At 46.2% G+C, this 24,190-nt stretch overlaps 1 protein-coding gene across 1 annotated transcript in view; it reads right to left on the minus strand.

The window, feature by feature from the left end:
* COL5A2 (collagen type V alpha 2 chain) overlaps positions 1-24,190 on the minus strand; it is a 1,703,177-nt gene that overhangs the window by 1,243,838 nt on the left and 435,149 nt on the right. The window contains exon 9 of the mRNA XM_068247348.1: positions 20,637-20,690. Coding sequence (XP_068103449.1) covers positions 20,637-20,690 — 54 coding nt within the window. The remainder of the gene's footprint in view (positions 1-20,636; positions 20,691-24,190) is intronic.

Below are 24,190 nucleotides of genomic sequence, written 5' to 3' on the forward strand. Positions count from 1 at the left end.
TGGTGCAAGGACAGCAAAGGTTGACGTGACTGAAGATGCTGTACCAGAAGGAGGAGGGTGTCTTTGCGTTTGTGTGCTGATTTTATTAATGTGTGCATACCATTGGTGTTTGTGTTTTGAAATCAGGTGTCTTCGCAAAACAGTTGGCCCTAGGTGGGTGTTGGGCTTCCCTCAGTTTCTTTTGGCAGAGGTTGCAGATGGCATTGCTGGTATCAGAGGCACACAAACAAACAAAAATGCCACACTGGTGAATTTTGGAATGTCAGCATTCTAGTGGTGGCAACAGCAGGCGTTGAAGGGCGTGTTAGCAGGCTGACCCCAATTGTATCACTAAATGCATCATGTGTGAATAACTCCTCTGACATATCAAGTGGAGCAGCTCTGGTGATGGAAGCTGTAGAAGATGGGGTGCGCTGTGTAAGCCAGTCCTCAGAATTTTTGTGGGGTTGAGGGTACGTGCCCTTCCAGGGCTGCAGAAAATCATAGCAGCATGACCTCGAGGACACTTGCTGGGTGGCCTGCCTCTGCCTGTCATTGTTTTTTAAATTGAGGTACTGTGAAAAGTAATGCAGTGGGGGAGCCCGTGAGGTAGTGCAGGCTGATTGGCTGTCATGTGCCTGCCGACTGTGATTTAACCACTTGCCGACCGCCTACTTCATATTAGCCGCGGCAAAGTGGCAGCCGCAGGACCACGTAACGCAGATTGGCGTCAGGTCCTGGGGCACTCTCTGGCCGGGGATCGCGCGCTGGTATGCGCGCGCATCCACCGGCAATAGGCTCCGCCCACCCGCGACGTCAACCCGCCGGCCAATCGGAAGCGCCGGCGGGTTGTTAACCCGACGATCCCCGGATAGGAAGCGTATAATACGCTTTGTAATGTTTACAAAGTGTATTATACAGGCTGCCTCCTGCCCTGGTGGTCCCAGTGTCTGAGGGACCACCAGGGCAGGCTGCAGCCACCCTAGTCTGCACCCAAACACACTGATCTGCCCCCCCCTGCCCCCTGATCGCCCACAGTACCCCTCAGACCCCCCCCCTGCCCACCCCCCAGACCACCATTTGCACACAATCACCCCCCTAATCGCCCATCAATCACTCCCTGTCACTATCTGTCAACGCTATTTTTTTTTATAGTCCCTAAACTGCCCCCTGCTCCCTCCTGATCACCCCCCCCACCCCTCAGATTCTCCCCAGACCCCCCCAGACCCTCCCCCCCCCTGTGTACTGTATGCATCTATCCCCCCTGATCACCTGTCAATCACCCGTCAATCACCCATCAATCACCCCCTGTCACTGCCACCCATCAATCAGCCCCTAACCTGCCCCTTGCGGGCAATCTGATCACCCACCCACACCAATAGATCGCCCGCAGATCCGACATCAGATCACCTCCCAAATCCATCGTTTACATCTATTCTCTCCTCTAAACACCCACTAATTACCCATCAATCACCCATCAATCAACCCTATCACCACCTGTCACTGTTACCCATCAGATTAGACCCTTGCGGGCACCCAATCGCCCGCCCACACGCTCAGACTGCCCTCAACCCCCCCCCTTATCGATTCGCCAGTGCATTATTTACATCCGTTCTTCCCTGTAATAACCCACTGATCACCTGTCAATCACCCCCTGTCACTGCCACCCATCAATCACCCCCTGTCACTGCCACCCATCAATCAGCCCCTAACCTGCCCCTTGCGGGCAATCTGATCACCCACCCACACCAATAGATCGCCCGCAGATCCGACATCAGATCACCTCCCAAATCCATCGTTTACATCTATTCTTTCCTCTAAACACCCACTAATTACCCATCAATCACCCCCTATCACCACCTGTCACTGTTACCCATCAGATTAGACCCTAATCTGCCCCTTGGGGGCACCCAATCACCCGCCCACACGCTCAGATTGCCCTCAGACCCCCCCCCCCCTTATCAATTCGCCAGTGCAATATTTACATCTGTTATTCCCTCTAATAACCCACTGATCACCTGTCAATCACCCATCAATCACCCCCTGTCACTGCCACCCATCAATCACCCCCTGTCACTGCCACCCATCAATCAGCCCCTAACCTGCCCCTTGCGGGCAATCTGATCACCCACCCACACCAATAGATCGCCCGCAGATCCGACATCAGATCACCTCCCAAGTGCAGTGTTTACATCTCTTCTCTCCTCTAAACACCCACTAATTACCCATCAATCACCCCCTATCACCACCTGTCACTGTTACCCATCAGATTAGACCCTAATCTGCCCCTTGCGGGCACCCAATCACCCGCCCACACCTCAGAACGCCCTCAGACCCCAGCCCTGATCACCTCGCTAGTGCATTGCTTGCATCTATTTCCCCCCTCTAATCACACCTTGAGACACCCATAAATCACCTCCTGTCACCCCCTAGCACACCTACCCATTAGATCAGGCCCTAATTTGCCCCGTGTGGGCTCCTGATCACTCGGCCAAACTCTCAGATCCCCCTCAGACCCCCTTCCGATCACCTCCCCAGTGCATTGATTGCATCTATTTTCCCCCTCTAACCGCCCCCTGAGACACCCATCAATCACCTCCTGTCACCCCCCTAGCACTCCTATCCATCAGATCAGGCCCAATACATCCTGTCATCTAAGAGGCCACCCTGCTTATGACCGTTTCCACAAAATTTGCCCCCTCATAGACCACCTGTCATCAAAATTTGCAGATGCTTATACCCCTGAACAGTCATTTTGAGAAATTTGGTTTCCAGACTACTCACAGTTTTGGGCCCGTAAAATGCCAGGGCAGTATAGGAACCCCACAAGTGACCCCATTTTAGAAATAAGACACCCCAAGGTATTCTGTTAGGTGTATGATGAGTTCATAGAAGATTTTATTTTTTGTCAAAAGTTAGCGGAAATTGGATTTTTATTGTTTTTTTCACAAAGTGTCATTTTTCACTAACTTGTGACAAAAAAAAAATCTTCTATGAACTCACCATACCCCTAACGGAATACCTTGGGGTGTCGTCTTTCTAAAATGGGGTCACTTGTGGGGTTCCTATACTGCCCTGGCATTTTAGGGGCCCTAAACCGTGGGGAGTAGTCTAGAAAACAAATGCCTCAAAATGACCTGTGAATAGGACGTTGGGCCCCTTAGCGCACCTAGGCTGCAAAAAAGTGTCACACATGTAGTATCGCCATACTCAGGAGAAGTAGTATAATGTGTTTTGTGGTGTATTTTTACACATACCCATGCTGGGTGGGAGAAATCTCTCTGTAAATGGACAATTGTGTGTAAAAAAAATCAAAAATGTGTCATTTCCAGAGATGTTTCTCCCACCCAGCATGGTTATATGTAAAAATACACCACAAAACACATTATACTACTTCTTCTGAGTACGGCGATACCACATGTGTGACACTTTTTTGCAGCCTAACTGTGCTAAGGGGCCCAAAGTCCAATGAGTACCTTTAGGATTTCACAGGTCATTTTGAGACATTTGGGTTCAAGACTACTCCTCACGGTTTAGGGCCCCTAAAATGCCAGGGCAGTATTGGAACCCCACAAATGACCCCATTCTAGAAAGAAGACACCCCAAGGTATTCCGTTAGGAGTATGGTGAGTTCATAGAAGATTTTATTTTTTGTCACAAGTTAGCGGAAATTGATATGTATTGTTTTTTTTTTTTCACAAAGTGTCATTTTCCGCTAACTTGTGACAAAAAAAAAATCTTCTATGAACTCACCATACCCCTAACGGAATACCTTGGGGTGTCTTCTTTCTAAAATGGGGTCACTTGTGGGGTTCCTATACTGCCCTGGCATTTTAGGGGCCCTAAACCGTGAGGAGTAGTCTAGAATCCAAATGCCTCAAAATGACCTGTGAATAGGACGTTAGGCCCCTTAGCGCACCTAGGTTGCAAAAAAGTGTCACATGTGGTATCGCCGTACTCAGAAGAAGTAGTATAATGTGTTTTGAGGTGTATTTTTATACATACCCATGCTGGGTGGGAGAAATCTCTCTGTAAATGGACAATTGTGTGTAAAAAAAATCAAATAATTGTCATTTACAGAGATATTTCTCCCACCTAGCATCTGTATGTGTAAAAATACACCCCAAAACACATTATACTACTTCTCCTGAGTACGGCGGTACCACATGTGTGGCACTTTTTTGCACCCTAAGTGCGCTAAGGGGCCCAAAGTCCAATGAGTACCTTTAGGATTTCACAGGTCATTTTGCGACATTTGGTTTCAAGACTACTCCTCACGGTTTAGGGCCCCTAAAATGCCAGGGCAGTATAGGAACCCCACAAGTGACCCCATTTTAGAAAGAAGACACCCCAAGGTATTCCGTTAGGGGTATGGTGAGTTCATAGAAGATTTTATTTTTGTCACAAGTTAGCAGAAAATGACACTTTGTGAAAAAAAACAATTAAAATCAATTTCCGCTAACTTGTGACAAAAAAAAAAAATCTTCTATGAACTCACCATCCTCCTAATGGAATACCTTGGGGTGTCTTCTTTCTAAAATGGGGTAATTTGTGGGATTCCTATACTGTCCTGGCATTTTAGGGGCCCTAAACCGTGAGGAGCAGTCTTGAAACGAAATTTCTCAAAATGACCTGTGAAATCCTAAAGGTACTCATTGGACTTTGGGCCCCTTAGCGCAGTTAGGGTGCAAAAAAGTGCCACACATGTGGTATCGCCGTACTCAGGAGAAGTAGTATAATGTGTTTTGGGGTGTATTTTTCCACATACCCATGCTGAGTGGGAGAAATATCTCTATAAATTGACAATTGTGTGTAAAAAAAAATAAAACAATTGTCATTTACGGAGATATTTCTCCCACCCAGCATGGGTATGTGTAAAAATACACCCCAAAACACATTATACTACTTCTCCTGAGTACGGCAATACCACATATGTGGCACTTTTTTGCAGCCTAACTGCGCTAAGGGGCCCAAAGTCCAATGAGCATCTTTAGGCTTTACAGGGGTGCTTACAATTAGGCACCCCCAAAATGCCAGGACAGTGAACACACCCCACAAATGACCCCATTTTGGAAAGTAGACACTTCAAGGTATTCAGAGAGTAGCATAGTGAGTCCGTGGCAGATTTCATTTTTTTTTGTCGCAAGTTAGAAGAAATGGAAACTTTTTTTTTGTTTGTTTTGTTTTTTGTTACAAAGTGTCATTTTCCGCTAACTTGTGACAAAAAATAAAATCTTCTATGAACTCACCATGCCTCTCACTGAATACTTTGGGATGTCTTCTTTCCAAAATGGGGTCATTTGGGGGGGATTTGTACTATCCTGGAATTTTAGCCCCTAATGAAGCCTGACAGGTGCGCAGAAAAGTCAGAGATGCTTGAAAATGGGAAAATTCACTTTTGGCACCATAGTTTGTAAACGCTATAACTTTTACCCAATCCAATAAATATACACTGAATGTTTTTTTTTTTTTATCAAAGACATGTAGCAGAATAACTTTCGCGCTCAAATGTATAGGAAATTTTACTTTATTTGAAAAATGTCAGCACAGAAAGTTAAAAAAGTCATTTTTTTGACAAAATTCATGTCTTTTTTGATGAATATAATAAAAAGTAAAACTCGCAGCAGCAATCAAATAGCACCAAAAGAAAGCTGTATTAGTGACAAGAAAAGGAGGTAAAATTCATTTAGGTGGTAGGTTGTATGACTGAGCAATAAACCGTGAAAGCTGCAGTGGTCCGAATGGAAAAAAAGGCTCTGGTCCTTAAGGGGTTTTATGACTGCAGTCCTTAAGTGGTTAAGGGGTCAAAATTTAGCCCAATGATGATGTATGGGGGCGGGTCAATAGCGCCATGTGCTCGCTGCTTGTGGCAATCGCGAATACACGATCTTCGCCAAATAGTGCTCGCCGGTGAATGGTTCGGGCCATCTCTACTCAAATGTAAATAAAAGCTAAGAAATGTTTTGCTTTGTTTTTCCCGCAATAATGCCTATTGTATATCGTCTTATTATCTTTTGGAAGACACCTATGTCATTTCCAGTAAAAAAAAATGACTTGCTAGTTCAAAAAAAGTAACTTTAAGTCAAAATTTGCAAGGGGTATGAATAATTAATTATGGGCAGCACTGTAGGTACGCTTGTGTTCTGTGTCCTCAGTGCAGATTCTTGCTGCTACTACATTGTCCTGAACAGCTAAGTCCTTCTTAGGGCTGTGAGGGCCCATTCACACTTGCTGATCGCAAAACGCTAGCACTTTTGCTAGCGTTTTGCTATGGCAATTTTGCTCGATTAACGTGAAAAAAATCCCCATTCACACTTGCCGATTTTTTTCGCGATCGCGTTTAGCGCTTCTATAGCACTGAAACACGATCGCCGGGAAATAGCCTAAAAATGGTGAAGGCTACGCATTTGCATTTAGCGTTTTTGGGCGATTTGCTGCGATTAGCGCAAATCGCCCAAGTAAGAATGGGCCCATAGGGTTTCATTACACTAGCGCTTTTAAAAATCGTGGCAAAACGCTCTAGTGTGAATGGGCCCCTACATTGTTTTCTTGCTATTGTTTTGCTGCTCTGTGTCCAGTGCACAAGTTAGCTGTTGGAGACAGGTCTGCTGGTCCCAAAACAATAATCCTTCACCACCACTACTGGCATCTAGTATCCACTACTGCCCCCTGTATTAGGCCTCAGTGCAGAATCAGTGGGTTTGTTTTGGTCACTTAACTGTCTTTGAACTACCTCAGCCTGACTATAGAGGCTGGAAAATCGAGCTCGCTTGCACTACCATGATTGTGCGCACAAACAAGGCAGCCACTACACACCACTACACAAAGACTGCCGCCAAGAAGACTAACCACTTGCCGACTGCCCACAGCCGATGGGCGGCGGCAAAGTGGACGCCGAAAGGACCGCAATACGCCGAACGGCGGCGGCTCCTTTCGGCTCGTAGGGGCAGCGATCGCGTCACTGGTGCCACGCACTGCCCCTGGCAACAGGCTCCACCCACCCACGACATCATCCCGCTGGCTGGTAGTAAGCGCCGGCGGGATGTGAACCCCTCGATCGCCGCCATACAAGCGTATAATACGCTTTGTAATGTATACAAAGCGTATTATACAGTCTGCCTCCTGCCCTGGTGGTCCCAGTGATCGAGGGACCACCAGGGCAGGCTGCAGCCACCCTAAGTCGCACCCAAACACACTGATCTGCCCCCCCCTGCCCTCTGATCGCCCACAGCACACCTCAGACCCCCCCCTGCCCACCCTCCAGACCACTGTTTGCACCCAATCACCCCCCTAATCACCCATCAATCACTCCCTGTCACTATCTGTCAGCGCTATTTTTTTTATTAGGTCCTAATCTGCCCCTGGGCTCCTAATTACCCCCCACACCCTCAGATCCTCCCCAGACCCCCCCCCCCCCCCGTGTACTGTATACATCTATTCTCCCCCCCACACCCTCAGATCCTCCCCAGACACCCCCCCCCATGTACTGTATACATCTATTCTCTCCACTAATCACCTGTCAATCACCCATCAATCACCCCCTGTCACGAACACTGCCCCCTGGGGGCTCCTAATCACCCCCCACACCCCCAGATCCTCCCCAGCCCCCCCCCCCCACGTACTGTTTACATCTATTCTCCCCACTAATCACCTGTAAATCACCCGTCAATCACCCCCTGTCACTAACACTGCCCCCCGGCGGCTCCTGACCAACCCCCCACACCCTCAGATCCTCCCCAGACCCCCCCCCCCTGTGTACTGTTTACATCTATTCTCCCCACTAATCACCTGTCAATCACCCGTCAATCACCCCGTCACTGCCACCCATCAGATCAGACCCTAACCTGCCTCTTACAGGCATCTGATCACCCGCCCGCACCCTCAGATTGCCCGCAGACCCACCCTCAGATCACCTCCAAAGTGCATTGTTTACATCTGTTCTGCCATCTGATCACCCATCAATCACCCCCTGTCACTGCTACCCATCAGATCAGACCCCTATCTGCCCCTAGGGCACCCAATCACCCGCCCACACCCTCAGAACACCCTTAGACCCCCCCCCCCAGACCCCCCCCCCTGTGTACTGTATACATCTATCCTCCCCTGTAATCACCTGTCAATCACCCCCTGTCACTGCCACCCATCAGATCAGATCAGACCCTAACCTGCCTCTTACGGGCATCTGATCACCCACACCATCAGATCGTCCGCAGACCCACCCTCAGATCACCTCCAAAGTGCATTGTTTACATCTGTTCTGCCATCTAATCACCCACTGATCACCCATCAATCACCCCGTCACCACCCGTCACTGCTACCCATCAGATCAGACCCCTATCTGCCCCTAGGGCACCCAATCACCCGCCCACACCCTCAAAACACCCTCAGACCCCAGCCCTGATCACCTCGCCAGTCCATTGCTTGCATCTATTACCACCTCTAATCACACCTTGAGACACCCATCAATCACCTCCTGTCACCACCTGTCACCCCCTAGCACACCTATCCATCAGATCAGGCCCTAATTTGCCCCGTGTGGGCTCCTGACCACTCAGCCAAACCCTCAGATCCCCCTTAGACCCCCTTCCGATCACCTCCCCAGTGCATTGATTGCATCTATTTTCCCCTCTAATCACCCCCTGAGACACCCATCAATCACCTCCTGTCACCCCCCCCCCCCCCCCTAGCACTCATATCCATCAGATCAGGCACAATACAACCTTTCATCTAAGAGGCCACCTTGCTTATGACCGGTTCCACAAAATTCGCCCCCTCATAGACCACCTGTCATCAAAATTTGCAGATGCTTATACCCCTGAATAGTCATTTTGAGGCATTTGGTTTCCAGACTACTCCTCACGGTTTTGGGCCCCTAAAATGCCAGGGCAGTATAGGAACCCCACAAGTGACCCCATTTTAGAAAATAAGACACCCCAAGGTATTCCGTTAGGTGTATGACGAGTTCATAGAAGATTTTATTTTTTGTCAAAAGTTAGCGGAAATTGATTTTTATTGTTTTTTTCACAAAGTGTCATTTTCCACTAACTTGTGACAAAAAATAAAATCTTCTATGAACTCACCATACACATAACGGAATACCTTGGGGTGTCTTCTTTCTAAAATGGGGTCACTTGTGGGGTTCCTATACTGCCCTGGCATTTTAGGGGCCCTAAACCGTGAGTAGTCTTGAAACCAAATGCCTCAAAATGACCTGTGAATAGGACATTGGGCCCCCTAGCACACCTAGGCTGCAAAAAAGTGTCACACATGTGGTATCGCCGTACTCAGGAGAAGTAGTATAATGTGTTTTGGGGTGTATTTTTACACATACCCATGCTGGGTGGGAGAAATATCTCTGTAAATAGACAATTTTTTGATTTTTTTTTTACACACAATTGTCCATTTACAGAGATATTTCTCCCACCTAGCATGGGTATGTGTAAAAATACACCCCAAAACACATTATACTACTTCTCCTGAGTACGGCGATACCACATGTGTGACACTTTTTTGCCGCCTAGGTGCGCTAAAGGGCCCAACCTCCTATTCACAGGTCATTTTGAGGCATTTGGTTTCTAGACTACTCCTCACGGTTTAGGGCCCCTAAAATGCCAGGGCAGTGTAGGAACCCCACAAGTGACCCCATTTTAGAAAGAAGACACCCCAAGGTATTCCGTTAGTAGTATGGTGAGTTCATAGAAGTTTTTATTTTTTTGTCATAAGTTAGTGGAAAATGACACTTTGTGGGAAAAAATCAATTTCCGCTAACTTGTGACAAAAAAATAAAATCTTCTATGAACTCACCATACTACTAACGGAATACCTTGGGGTGTCTTCTTTCTAAAATGGGGTCAATTGTGGGGTTCCTACACTGCCCTGGCATTTTAGGGGCCCTAAACCATGAGTAGTCTTGAAACCAAATGCCTCAAAATGACCTGTGAATAGGACATTGGGCCCCCTAGCACAACTAGGCTGCAAAAAAGTGTCACACATGTGGCATCGCCGTACTCAGGAGAAGTCGTATAATGTGTTTTGGGGTGTATTTTTACACATACCCATGCTGGGTGAGAGAAATATCTCTGTAAATGACAATTTTTTGATTTTTTTTTTTACACACAATTGTCCATTTACAGAGATATTTCTCCCACCTAGCATGGGTATGTGTAAAAATACACCCCAAAATACATTATACTACTTCTCCTGAGTACGGCGATACCACATGCGACACTTTTTTGCCGCCTAGGTGCGCTAAGGCGCCCAACCTCCTATTCACGGGTCATTTTGAGGCATTTGGTTTCAAGACTACTCCTCACGGTTTAGGGCCCCTAAAATGCCAGGGCAGTGTAGGAACCCCACAAGTGACCCCATTTTAGAAGACACCCCAAGGTATTCCGTTAGTAGTATGGTGAGTTCATAGAAGATTTTATTTTTTTGTCACAAGTTAGTGGAAAATGACACTTTGTGAAAAAAAAAATCAATTTCCGCTAACTTGTGACAAAAAAATAAAATCTTCTATGGGGTGTCTTCTTTCTAAAATGGGGTCAATTGTGGGCTTCCTATACTGCCCTGGCATTTTAGGGGCCCTAAACCGTGAGGAGTAGTCTAGAAACCAAATGCCTCAAAATGACCTGTGAAATCCTAAAGGTACTCATAGGACGTTGGGCCCCTTAGCGCAGTTAGGGTGCAAAAAAGTGCCACAGATGTGGTATCGCCGTACTCAGGAGAAGTAGTATAATGTGTTTTGTGTTGTATTTTTACACATACCCATGCTGGGTGGGAGAAATATCTCTGTAAATAGACAATTGTGTGTAAAAAAAAACAAAAAATTGTCATTTTGTAAAATAAACAATGGAGAAGCAGCTGCGGGGAATAGCGCTACCACCGCAGCTGCTTCTAGCTCTCTGTCTGGCAATGTGTCCGTGCCTCGGGCGTCTAGCACGCCGAGGACGGGTCTGTCAGCTGCACATACTGTTGCTTTGTCGCGTGCGCGCGCGCACAGACAGGACCTGTATGCGGGGAGGAGGCGCGTCAGCTGACCGGCCGGTCGACTGACGTCAGAGGAGACTCTCGCCGCTCCTCATTGGCTGAGAGGAGTAGGCGTGCCGAAGGGGTCTCCTCTGCTTCTTAAGCCAAGCTGAATCACTCGCAACTTGTCTGCTGTTGCGAATACTTCGTGTTAGCGCTCAGACCTTTGATAGCTATAATTATAATTCATTGAAGACTGTATTATCTGTGTATGACTCTGGCTCGTTCTGACTACTCTTCCGCTTAGTGATTCTGTACCTCTACCCATCTGATCTTCCTGCTGACTCTGCCTGTTTATATCTCCTGTCTCTGCCTGCCGATTTTGTACTGCATCTGTCTGTCTGTTGCCAACTCGATTAGTCTGACTACTCTACTCTCACCAGAGGGCCCTTGCCTCTGGTGAGGGGCACTGTACAGTTAGTACCCACCAGCTCCTCTGGTGAGGTTTAGTTAACTATCAGTACTACTGTTGCACCAATCCCTCTATGTACTGTTAGTACCCATCAGCTCCTCTGGTGAGGTTTAGGTAACTCTATCAGTACTACTGTTGTACCAATCACTATATTGCTGTTAGTACCCACCAGCTCCTCCAGTGAGGTCTAATAATATCTATCAGTTATACTGTTAGCAATATCATCAGCTGTCTGTATATCTGTATTATTGGTGATTCTGCAGTTCACCATATAATCAGATATATATCTGTATTATAGATGATACTGCAGATCACCTGATAGTCAGAACTCTGTTTTTGCTGACACCGATCATTACAGAACAGCAGACCAAAATGTCTATGGATGCACTGCATAGCCAGGTTGAGGCCTTGACCACAGCGGTGAACAATTTAACCGTGTTGGTCAATACTCAACAAACGCAGATCACCCAGCGGTTTGGGGTTGTGCGGACTCTCCAGACTGCTACCGCACCAGTGCAGTCCCCTCCAGCTATAGAGCCTAGAATGCCTCTCCATGAAAAGTTTTCAGGACACAGATCTGACTTTCAAAATTTCAGAAATCGTTGTCTCTCCTACTTTGAGATGAGACCCATTTCATCAGGAACCGAGAGTCAGAGGGTGACCTTCATTAAAACCCTTTTATCAGGGAATTCACAGACATGGGCTTACAGTCTTCCTAGTGGTCATGAGGCATTGGCATCGGTTCAGGATTTTTTCAAATCCATGGCTATTATATACAATGATCCTGATATTGCAGTTACTGCTGAAAGGAAACTTAAAAATCTCAGGCAGGGACATAACACCGCTGAGACCTATGCCGCAGATTTCAGACGGTGGGCAGTGTCAGCTAGATGGGGACAGTTTGCCTTATTAGACTGCTTTCTATCAGGGTTATCTGATCCCTTTGCGGATGTAATGCTAAGTCATCCTGAACCCAAAACTGTCGATGATGCGATCTCACTTGCAATTAAAATAGATCGTCGTATTCGCTATCAAAGGCAAACCCGTGGTAGACACTCTGTGAGGTCTGTTCCCGTCACCTCTCCTGCACCTTCTCCTCCTCAGGATGAGCCGATGCAGATCGGACATTCAAAATTGTCAGAGGTCGAGAAAAATCGTAGACGAACGGAGGGGCTCTGTCTATACTGCGCAGAAAAAGGATATATAGTACAGAACTGTCCTAAGAAGGCGGAAAACTCTGTCGCCTAGGAGTAGCCAGAGGTACTACCCTAGGCGAGCTAGTGTTACCTCTAATTGATAATCAGTTACTTCTCCCTTGTTCTATTTCCTGGGAAGATCAAGTCCGGTCTACCCAGGCCTTTATAGACTCGGGGTCAGCCGCTAATTTTATTGACTATAATTTTGTTAAAGAACTGGGGATTCCTCTGCTTCCCTTAGACAGACAGATAGTTTTCACAGCAGTGGATGACTCTCCACTTCAAGGGAGTCAGGCCCTGTCCCAAACTCCGGGGTTGATATGTCATGTGGGGGTATTGCACAAGGAACAAATACAGTTTGTTTGAAAATGGGGGAGAAACCGAGAGCCCAATATGGTGCAGTATGTTAATATGGAGAGATCTGTTGTGAATAAATGAGATGATTATACTCACAAGGGTGGGTCGCCACAAAGGCAACCACTGGAAAGGCCGGCGGGGAGAATTGTAACCTGACCCCGCTCAGGTTAAAAAGTCGCTCTCTGTAGATAGGAGAAAATGGGGATACACCCCTCCACCAAGGGTGGACTAGATAATATTGAAATACGATAACAGAGGCGCCAAGCAGAATAAAATTAGTTAAAATTAGTTCAATTTTAACAATTTTAACTAATTTTATTCTGCTTGGCGCCTCTGTTATCGTATTTCAAAATACAGTTTGTTGTGCTTAAAATGGCCACTTCCACTATAATCCTGGGGATGCCGTGGCTGCAAAAGCATTCTCCTCAGATAGACTGGAGCTCTGGCCAGTTGTTAAGCTGGTCCTCCTTTTGCCATCATCATTGTATGGAGAAAGTTGCTGTTTGCACCACCAGGATTCAGGTGGAGGGATTGCCTGCACAATATGCAGACTTTGCAGATGTGTTTTGTCCTAAGTCGGCGGACAAACTTCCCCCGCACAGAAGTTTTGACTGCCCCATTGAGTTAAGGCCTGGTTGTATGCCCCCTAGAGGTCATTTGTATAACCTATCTGCCTCTGAGAAGCTCGCTATGCAGGACTACATTAAAGAAAACCTTGCCAAAGGTTTTATCCGTCCTAAGTGTCCGGCCGGAGCAGGGTTCTTTTTTGTGCAGAAAAAGGATGGTGGGCTCCGCCCCTGCATAGATTATCGAGAATTGAATAAAATTACCATAAAGAATTGTTACCCTCTTCCGTTAATTGATGACTTGTTCTTCCAAGTTACTGATGCTTGTATCTTTTCTAAACTTGATCTGAAAGGGGCATACAACCTGGTACGCATTAGGGAGGGTGACAAATGGAAGACGGCGTTTAACACACCCGACGGGCACTACGAGTACCTTGTTATGCCCTTCGGGTTGTGTAACGCTCCTGCCGTCTTCCAGGAGTTGGTCAACGAGATTTTCCGAGAGGTCCTGGGGTGATTCGTCTTGGTATATCTGGATGACATACTGATTTTCTCCCCAAATCTAGCGACACATAGAGAACATGTGAAGTTTGTCCTGAAAAAATTGATACAGAATTCTTTATATGCAAAACTTGAGAAATGTCTTTTTGAAGTGTCAGAAGTTCCTTTCTTGGGGTATATCATTTCCACCTCAGGACTCTCTATGGACCCCAAAAAGGTAGCTGCCGTTTTGGAGTGGCCAAAACACTCCAAAGATTTCTTGGCTTTGCCAATTTTTACAGAAAATGTATCAAAGGATTTTCTTCTGTAGTGTCTCCTCTCACTAATCTCACCAAAAAGGGGGCTGACACTTATAATTGGTCACCTGAGGCACATTCTGCCTTCTCATCTCTGAAGAAATTGTTTTGCTCTGCCCCTATTTTGCGGCATGTGGATGTCACTTTTTATAGTGGAGGTGGATGCATCAGAGATTGGAGTCGGGGCTGTACTGTCTCAACACTCGGGTTCTCAGGGCAGATTGCATCCATGTGCTTTTTTCTCGTGGAAATTCTCTCCCGCCGAGAAAATTATGATATTGGTAACCGAGAATTGTTGGCCATAAAGCTCGCGTTTGAGGAATGGCGTCATTGGCTCGAGGGGGCAGAACATATGATTACAGTCTATACTGACCACAAAAATGTGGAATATATCGAAGGGGCCAAGAGGCTTAGTCCTCGACAGGCTCGTTGGTCATTGTTCTTTTCAAGATTCAGATTCATCATTACATATAAGCCAGGGAGTAAAAATGTCAAAGCAGATGCCCTGTCCAGATGTTTTGAGCCCGAGACAGTACAGCCACCAGCTACTGAAAGCATTCTGCCCGAGAAAATAGTCGTGGCAGCCACCGAGACTTGGGAGGATTGGTCGCTTACTTTGGGGCCCTATCAACAGGACGTTCCCCGATGGGAAACCTGATGGAGTTCTGTTTGTGCCACTTCAGTTCCGTCTGCAAATTTTGCAATTGTTCCATGCACATAAAAATGCAGGGCATCCTGGGGTGGCCAGAACGCAGGATTTACTGTCTAGATGTGTGTGGTGGACATCACTGGTCCTAGATTGTAGGGAGTTTGTCAGGGACTGTGCAGTCTGTGCCAGGAATAAGCCATCCAGACAGGCTCCTGTGGGTACCCTTCAATCATTGCCAGTGCCTGAGGAACCATGGACCCATTTATCCATGGATTTTGTGGGCGAACTTCCCAGGTCTGAGGGCAAAACAGTTATATGGGTGGTAGTCGACAGGTTCAGCAAAATGGCTTACTTCATTCCATTGGACGGACTCCCCTCTGCTCAGGAACTGGCGGATCTCTTCATTCAACACATTTTCTGCCTGCATGGCATACCGGAAAATGTGGTGTCAGATAAGGGAGTCCAGTTTGTGTCCAAATTTTGGAGAGCCTTCGGTCATCATCTTGGAATGAACCTGTCATTTTCCTCCGGCTACCACCCACAAACCAATGGGCAAACAGAGGGTTAATCAGTCTTTGGAGCAGTTCCTTAGATGCTATGTGGCTGATGCGCAGTTGGAATGGGCAAAGTTCTTGCCATTCGCAGAATTTGCGCACAACAACCTGAAAAGTACCTCTTCAGGCTTTTCCCCCTTTCAGGTGGTCACGGGGGTATCTCCCAAATTCTCTCCATTGACAGTGGTATCTTCTCCTTTCTCCTTTCCCTGGCAGGGTGTAACGGTTGGGTGTAATAACTCAGACATCTGAATTTATGGTGACCTGCAGAATCACCAATAATACAGACACTATACCGGATTATTAGGTGATCTGCAGAATCACCAATAATGCCAGTATAGCGAACACAGACTGAGTGAGTGTGTTTGGTGCAACCGTAACTTTAATAGTTTTGCCAGGCCTTACCAGGGGAGCTGGTAAGGTACTATCAGTACGCTGATTGTATAGATTAGATCAAACCTTCCCAAGGGAGCTGGAGAAGGTCCTAACAGGTGACTTGAATAGATTTGGCTGAACCTTCCCAGAGGAGCCAGGAAGGTACGATCAGTCACTAGGCAACACCCGACCAGTGGAGCTGGCTATAGAGCACCTCACCAGTGACTAGGGCCCACTGGTGAGTAGAGTGGTCAGACAGGCAAGGTTTGGCAACAGAGAGGTAAGAGAGAGTAAGAGTTCAGCAACTAGTAAGATAGGCAGAAGTACAGAAGCGTTAAGCAATAGCAAAGTCAGAGGTATAGCCAGAATCAAACACAGGTAATCAATAATAAACAATTCCTAGTCTTGGTGTGAAGTCCTTGGTTTCAACACCTGGATCTAGTCTAAGGTCTGAGCGCTTACACAAAGTATTCACGACAGCAGACAGAGAAACACTGAAGCCTGGAGGCTTAAGAAGCGGAGGAGACCTCACAGGCACGCCCCCTGCAATCAGCCAATCCGGGGCGCCGTGAGTCTCCTCTGACGTCAGCCGACCAGCAGGTCAGCTGACTCGCCTCCTCCCCGCATAAAGGTCCTGTCTGTGCACGCGCCCGCGCGAGAGAGCGACCCTATGAGCTAATGACAGTCCCGTCCTCGGCATCCTAGACGCCGGAGGAATGGGCAGGGACACGGCGGCAGCTGCGGCGGCGGTGCTGTTCGCCGCAGCTGCCGCTAGCAATGTTACCCAGGGATCTTGTAAGGAGATGTGGACCATGGTCAAAAGGAATCTGGAAAAGGCGTTTCAGTCCCAGAAGAAGCAGGCTGACAAGAAGCGGTCTGTGGAATGGGACTTTGTACCCGGGGACATGGTGTGGGTTTCTACCCGACATCTGGCACTGTCAGCTAAATTAGGTCCCAGATTTATAGGCCCATACCCTGTTTCCAAGAAGATTAATAATGTCACTTATGTCATTTCACTGCCACCCAGTATGAGAGGTGTTAAGTCATTCCATTTGTCTCTATTGAAGCCGGCTGTGCATGTGGATTCCTCCTCCCCCCCCCCCCCGAGATGATTGATGGGGAACCTGAGTATGAGATTGAACAAATTTTGGATTCTCGCCGAGTGCGTAACTCAGTACAGTACCTGGTTCATTGGAAGGGGTATGGGCCTGAAGAGAGATCTTGGGTGCCCGGTCATCGCATGCATGCTGAAGAACTTAGGAAAAAGTTTCATGAGTTGCATCCTGAGAAGCCATGCAGGACGTGTCCGGAGTCCACGCCTCAAGGGGGGCGTACTGTAATAAACAATGGAGAAGCAGCTGCGGGGAATAGCGCTACCACCGCAGCTGCTTCTTGCTCTCTGTCTGGCAATGTGTCCGTGTCCTGGGCGTCTAGCAGGCCGAGGACGGGTCTGTCAGCTGCACATACAGTTGCTTTGTCGCGTGCGCGCGCGCACAGACAGGACCTTTATGCGGGGAGGAGGCGTGTCAGCTGACCAGCTGGTCGGCTGACGTCAGAGGAGACTCTCACCGCTCTTCATTGGCTGAGAGGAGTAGGCGTGCCAGAGGGGTCTCCTCTGCTTCTTAAGCCAAGCTGAATCACTCTCAACTTGTCTGCTGTTGCGAATACTTCGTGTTAGCGCTCAGACCTTTCATAGCTATAATTATAATTCATTGAAGACTGTATTATCTGTGTATGACTCTGGCTCGTTCTGACTACTCTTCCGCTCAGTGATTCTGTACCTCTACCCATCTGATCTTGCTGCCGACTCTGCCTGTTTATATCTCCTGTTTCTGCCTGCCAATTTTGTACTGCATCTGTCTGTCTGTTGCCAACTCGATTAGTCTGACCACTCTACTCTCACCAGAGGGCCCTTGCCTCTGGTGAGGGGAACTGTACTGTTAGTACCCACCAGCTCCTCTGATGAGGTTTAGTTAACTCTATCAGTACTACTGTTGCACCAATCACTATATTGCTGTTAGTACCCACCAGCTCCTCCGGTGAGGTCTAATAATATCTATCAGTTATACTGTTAGCAATATCATCAGCTGTCTGTATATCTGTATTATTGGTGATTCTGCAGATCACCATATAATCAGATATATATCTGTATTATAGGTGATACTGCAGATCACCTGATAATCAGAACTCTGTTTTTGCTGACACAAATCGTTACACATTTACAGAGATATTTCTCCCACCCAGCATGGGTATATGTAAAAATACACCACAAAACACATTATACTACTTCTTCTGAGTACGGCGGTACCACATGTGTGACACTTTTTTGCACCCTGACTGCGCTAAGGGGCCCAAAGTCCAATGAGTACCTTTAGGATTTCACAGGTCATTTTGAGACATTTGGTTTCAAGACTACTCCTCACGGTTTAGGGCCCCTAAAATGCCAGGGCAGTATAGGAACCCCACAAGTAACCCCATTTTAGAAAGAAGACACCCCAAGGTATTCTGTTAGGGGTATGGTGAGTTCATAGAAGATTTTATTTTTTGTCGCAAGTTAGCGGAAATTGATTTTTATTGTTTTTTTTTTTTTTTCACAAAGTGTCAATTTCCACTAACTTGTGACAAAAAAAAAATCTTCTATGAACTCACCATACTCCTAACAGAATACCTCGTGGTGTTGTCTTTCTAAAATGGGGTCACTTGTGGGGTTCCTAAACTGCCCTGGCATTTTAAGGCCCTAAACCGTGAGGCGTAGTCTTGAAACCAAATGTCTCAAAACGACCTGTGAAATCCTAATGGTACTCATTGGACTTTGGGCCCCTTAGCGCAGTTAGGGTGCAAAAAAGTGCCACACATGTGGTATCGCTGTACTCAGGAGAAGTAGTATAATGTGTTTTGGGGTGTATTTTTACACATACCCATGCTGGGTGGGAGAAATCTCTCTGTAAATGAACAATTGTGTGTAAAAAAAATCAAAACATTGTCATTTACAGAGATATTTCTCCCACCCAGCATGGGTATGTGTAAAAATACACCCCAAAACACATTATACTACTTCTCCTGAGTACGGCAATACCACATGTGTGGCACTTTTTTGCAGCCTAACTGCACTAAGGGGCCCAAAGTCCAATGAGCACCTTTAGGCTTTACAGGGGTGCTTACAATTTAGCACCCCCAAAAAGCCAGGACAGTAAACACACCCCACAAATGACCCCATTTTGGAAAGTAGACACTTCAAGGTATTCAGAGAGGGGCATGGTGAGTCCGTGGCAGATTTCATTTTTTTTTGTCTCAAAGTGTCATTTTCCGCTAACTTGTGACAAAAAATAAAATCTTCTATGAACTCACCATGCCTCTCAGTGAATACTTTGGGATGTCTTCTTTCCAAAATGGGGTCATTTGGGGGGTATTTATACTATCCTTGAATATTAGCACTTCGTGAAACATGACAGGTACTTAGAAAAGTCGGAGATGCTTCAAAATGGGAAAATTCACTTTTTGCACCATAGTTTGTAACCGCTATAACTTTTACCCAAACCAATAAATATACACTGAATGTTTTTTTTTTAATCAAATACATGTAGCACAATAAATTTGGACAAAAATGTATACAGACATTTTACTTTATTTGACAAATTTTATCACAGAAAGTTAAAAAAAAATCATTTTTTTGACAAAATTCATGTCTTTTTTGATGAATATAATAAAAACTAAAAATCGCAGCAGCAATCAAATAACACCAAAAGAAAGCTGTATTAGTGACAAGTAAAGGAGGGAAAATTCATTTAGATAGTAGGTTGTATGACCGAGCAATAAACCATGAAAGCTGCAGTGGTCTGAATGGAAAAAAAGGCTCTGGTCCTTAAGGGGTAGAAAGACTGTTGTCCTCAAGTGGTTAACATTTATGAGCTGGAGGTGTCAACTAGTAAAAACAAACATATGCTCACCTGACGTAATTACAAAAGGTCTTTGCTGTTGTTTGCGGACTGCGATGCATTAAACGCGGCATTTGGACGTGTACACAAGCTGGGCGTTTTAAAGCACTTTATTCCACCAATTTAGGAATGTAATGTGATTTCTGCCCTTTAGAGATGAAAACATGACTCTGCGTAAATTACGCAATTTTTGGTGGGACTATCCAGGTGTTAAGCCCATTGAAACAACTTTTCCATCACTTTTGTAGCCAGAAACAGTTCCTGTAGGTTTTAGAATTTGCCTGCCTATTGAAGTCTATGGAGATTAGCCAGATTCACCTGTTCGCGAATCTTTGCAGAGATATGCAATCTCTATATATGACAAGATTTTTCAGTATTCCATTTTGCATTCTCTTTGTTTATTAATTGCTATACGTCTTCATGTATTGCCAACATGTTTTCTAAAAATTATTTCTTTTGTGACCTTGTAGTGACTCCCTGTAGATATGGAGGCTGCCATATTTATTTCCCTTCAAACAATGCAATTGCCCTGGATATCCTGCTGATCCTCTGTATGCAAGTCAGTGTTCTGACCAAAGTACAACCACATGCTTGTTTCCAGTGTGTGATTCTGATACAGCTGAAACCAGCAGGAAAACCAGGATATACTATAGGGAAGCAAACATGGCAGCCCTCCCTATCCCTTTCACTACAAATTCACTTTTAGAGTACCAGAACAGAAAACATATGCTCCAATGTTGCTCTATTACATGGAAGAAACAAAATAAAAGAAGTAAAAAAAAACAACTTACATCTTCACCTGGTTTTCCTGGAGGTCCCTCGGGACCACGTGCACCAATTGGACCCTAGGAATAAAAAACAAAACAAAACAAAACAAAAAAACAAAAAAAAAATTGTCAGTTACACTGTTTTTTAAATAACTGCCTACATATGCCTACATGCATGAAATAAATTCTGTGAGGATTGCTGAAATTTCAATTTAAAGCGTACCTGTAAATTAAAAGAAAAAGTTAGGAGAAAAAAAAGTTAGATACTTACCTCAGAAGGAGAAAGCCTCTGGATGGTCCAGAGGCTTCCTGGTCCTCTTACGTCCCTCCTGCACAGTGGGGGAAATTTATCAACGCATTACCGACAGTTTTTTCTTCTTAAGCTGTTCTAACCAAAAGGATAATGGTTGCAAGTGTTTATGTTATACTTATTTAAGCATGGAAGAAATATTACACCTTTCCTCTCGTGTGTTTCATCTTGGTTTCAATGCCAATAGCTTGACTCTGCAGTCTAAATATGAATGGAGAGATGGTGGCTTGGGAGTTTGTGTTGAAGCCAAAGCAAACACCACATATCGGAAATATTGGTTAGGATTAGGGATGGTCTCTGGATTCCGCGATTCCGGACGGAATTTGGTGATTCCGGTTCCGATGCGACGGAACGGAATTCCTATAGCGCTAAGGCGGATTTTACGCGGTACGAAGCGAAATTCCGCCGGAATGCTAATTTTTGTACGCCAATCACAAGCAAGAAGCTTCTAAGTAGATTTCTGCAAGAAAAACTGAATTTCTGCACCGATAAGAGTCTTAATGATAACCAACCAATCCTACGTTAGCAACCAGCTTCCTAGCTACCTATCAGCAGCTATCCCACCCATTTTGTATATAAGAGAGACGTGTGCAGTCAGGAAGCTTGTGGGTTTCAGTCTGGTGCAGAGAGAGACAGAGAGAGGAGAGACAGACGCAGACCCATAGTTGTTTTAACATAAAACAAAAGTCTTTTTCAAGACTGTATATAAACCAAAAGTCTTTTTAAAGAGCCTGTGACTGTGAGAGAGAGTTAGAGTGTGAGCTAGATTATAGTAGTAGAGAGAGATTGTAGTGTAGTGTGTTAGTAGTAGAGGTGTAGCGAACGGTTCGCCGGCGAACGGTTCCAGGCGAACATTGGGGGTTTGCGTTCGCCCGCGCAAGGCGAACTATTCCGGAAGTTTGATTCGCCCCATAATACTCTATGAGGGTCAACTTTGACCCTCTGCATCATAGTCAGCAGGCACATTGTAGCCATTCAGGCTACAGTAAGCCCTGGAGCCCCAACCCCCCTTGTATAAGGCAGGGTCCGGCGGCCATTACACTCACTCGTGTGCCTGCTAGTGAGAGGAAAGGGACAGCTGCTGCAGACTTGTTCTTCTAGGGACAGATTAGTTAGGTTCTTGGCTGCTTAGTTTGCTCCTGGCTGATTGTTATTGCTTTATAGCACCCTAGCTTTTGTCAGAGCTCATCCTGTACTTTTTTTTTTTTTTTTACTGTGTGTCAAACTGACACTTTTGTTGCATGCACAGCCTTGCTAATTGATAGTGTGTGTGTGCCACTGCCAGCAGCCCAGCACATTCAGTGACCTGTGTGTGACAGGGAGCTGCACATTGTACTACCCAGTACTGCATACACCTACTACCTGTTGTGTTTACTTAACCCACCTCATCACTGCATATACCTAGCTTTGTGTTGAGTGAACCCAGCTCACTGCATACACCTACTACCTGTTGTGTTTACTTAAACCACCTCATCACTGCACACAACTACCTGTAGTGTTGAGTGAACCCAGCTCACTGCATATACCTACTACCTGTTGTGTTGAGTGAACCCAGCTCACTGCATACACCTACTACCTGTTGTGTTTACTTAACCCACCTCATCACTGCACATAACTACCTGTAGTGTTGAGTGAACCCAGCTCACTGCATATACCTACTACCTGTTGTGTTGAGTGTACCCAGCTCTCTGCATACACCTACTACCTGTTGTGTTTACTTAACCCACCTCATCACTGAACACAACTACCTGTAGTGTTGAGTGAACCCAGCTCACTGCATATACCTACTACCTGTTGTGTTGAGTGAACCCAGCTCACTGCATACACCTACTACCTGTTGTGTTTACTTAAACCACCTCATCACTGCACATAACTACCTGTAGTGTTGAGTGAACCCAGCTCACTGCATACACCTACTACCTGTTGTGTTGAGTGAACCCAGCTCACTGCATACACCTACTACCTGTTGTGTTTACTTAAATCACCTCATCACTGCACATAACTACCTGTAGTGTTGAGTGAACCCAGCTCACTGCATACACCTACTACCTGTTGTGTTTACTTAACCCACCTCATCACTGCACATAACTACCTGTAGTGTTGAGTGAACCCAGCTCACTGCATATACCTACTACCTGTTGTGTTGAGTGAACCCAGCTCTCTGCATACACCTACTACCTGTTGTGTTTACTTAACCCACCTCATCACTGCACACAACTACCTGTTGTGTTGAGTGAACCCAGCTCACTGCATACACCTACTACCTGTTGTGTTTACTTAAACCACCTCATCACTGCACATAACTACCTGTAGTGTTGAGTGAACCCAGCTCACTGCATACACCTACTACCTGTTGTGTTTACTTAACCCACCTCATCACTGCACATAACTACATGTAGTGTTGAGTGAACCCAGCTCACTGCATACACCTACTACCTGTTGTGTTGAGTGAACCCAGCTCTCTGCATACACCTACTACCTGTTGTGTTGAGTGAACCCAGCTCTCTGCATACACCTACTACCTGTTGTGTTTACTTAACCCACCTCATCACTGCACACAACTACCTGTAGTGTTGAGTGAACTAAGCTCACTGCATATACCTACTACCTGTTGTGTTGAGTGAACCCACCTCACCGCATCCTAGTACCTTTACTGTTCAGTGAACCCAGCTCACTGCATCATACTACCTGTTGTGTTGAGTGAACCCACCTCCCTGCATCCTAGTACCTTTACTGTTCAGTGAACCCAGCTCACTGCATATACCTAGCATCCCCCCAAGATGGACAAACCAGGTAGAGGAAGAGGTAGAGGCAGACCCAGAGGAAGGCCACCATGCACCGACAGGTCTGTGCGAGGTGGTGTTGCTGTGATTTCGTGCGGACCTGCCCCAAAATACAGTGCTCAGAAAAAGGCACGTGCCATCAATTCCCAAAATCGTGAGGAGGTGATTGAGTATTTAACACAGAACACCTCATCTCCCGCAGCCACCAGCGCTACAACAAGCACCACATCCGCTGCATTTGACACTTCGCATGAGTTATTTGGTGGTGGTGGTGGTGGTGGTGAAATCACCGATTCACAGCCACTACTGCAACAACAAGAAGAAGGCGCAGGTACACCACCTCCTACGTCTGAGTTAGGTGGCGATAGTATGGACGTAACGTGTGTGGAGGGGGCTGATGAAACACCTGAAGTTGGTGCAGTTGAGGAGGTGTCTGAGGAAAGTGCAGTTGGCCAGGAGGATTATGATGACGATTATACGGATAC

The sequence above is a fragment of the Hyperolius riggenbachi genome, chromosome 7 (genome assembly GCF_040937935.1).
Source record: "Hyperolius riggenbachi isolate aHypRig1 chromosome 7, aHypRig1.pri, whole genome shotgun sequence".
Taxonomy (NCBI): domain Eukaryota; kingdom Metazoa; phylum Chordata; class Amphibia; order Anura; family Hyperoliidae; genus Hyperolius; species Hyperolius riggenbachi.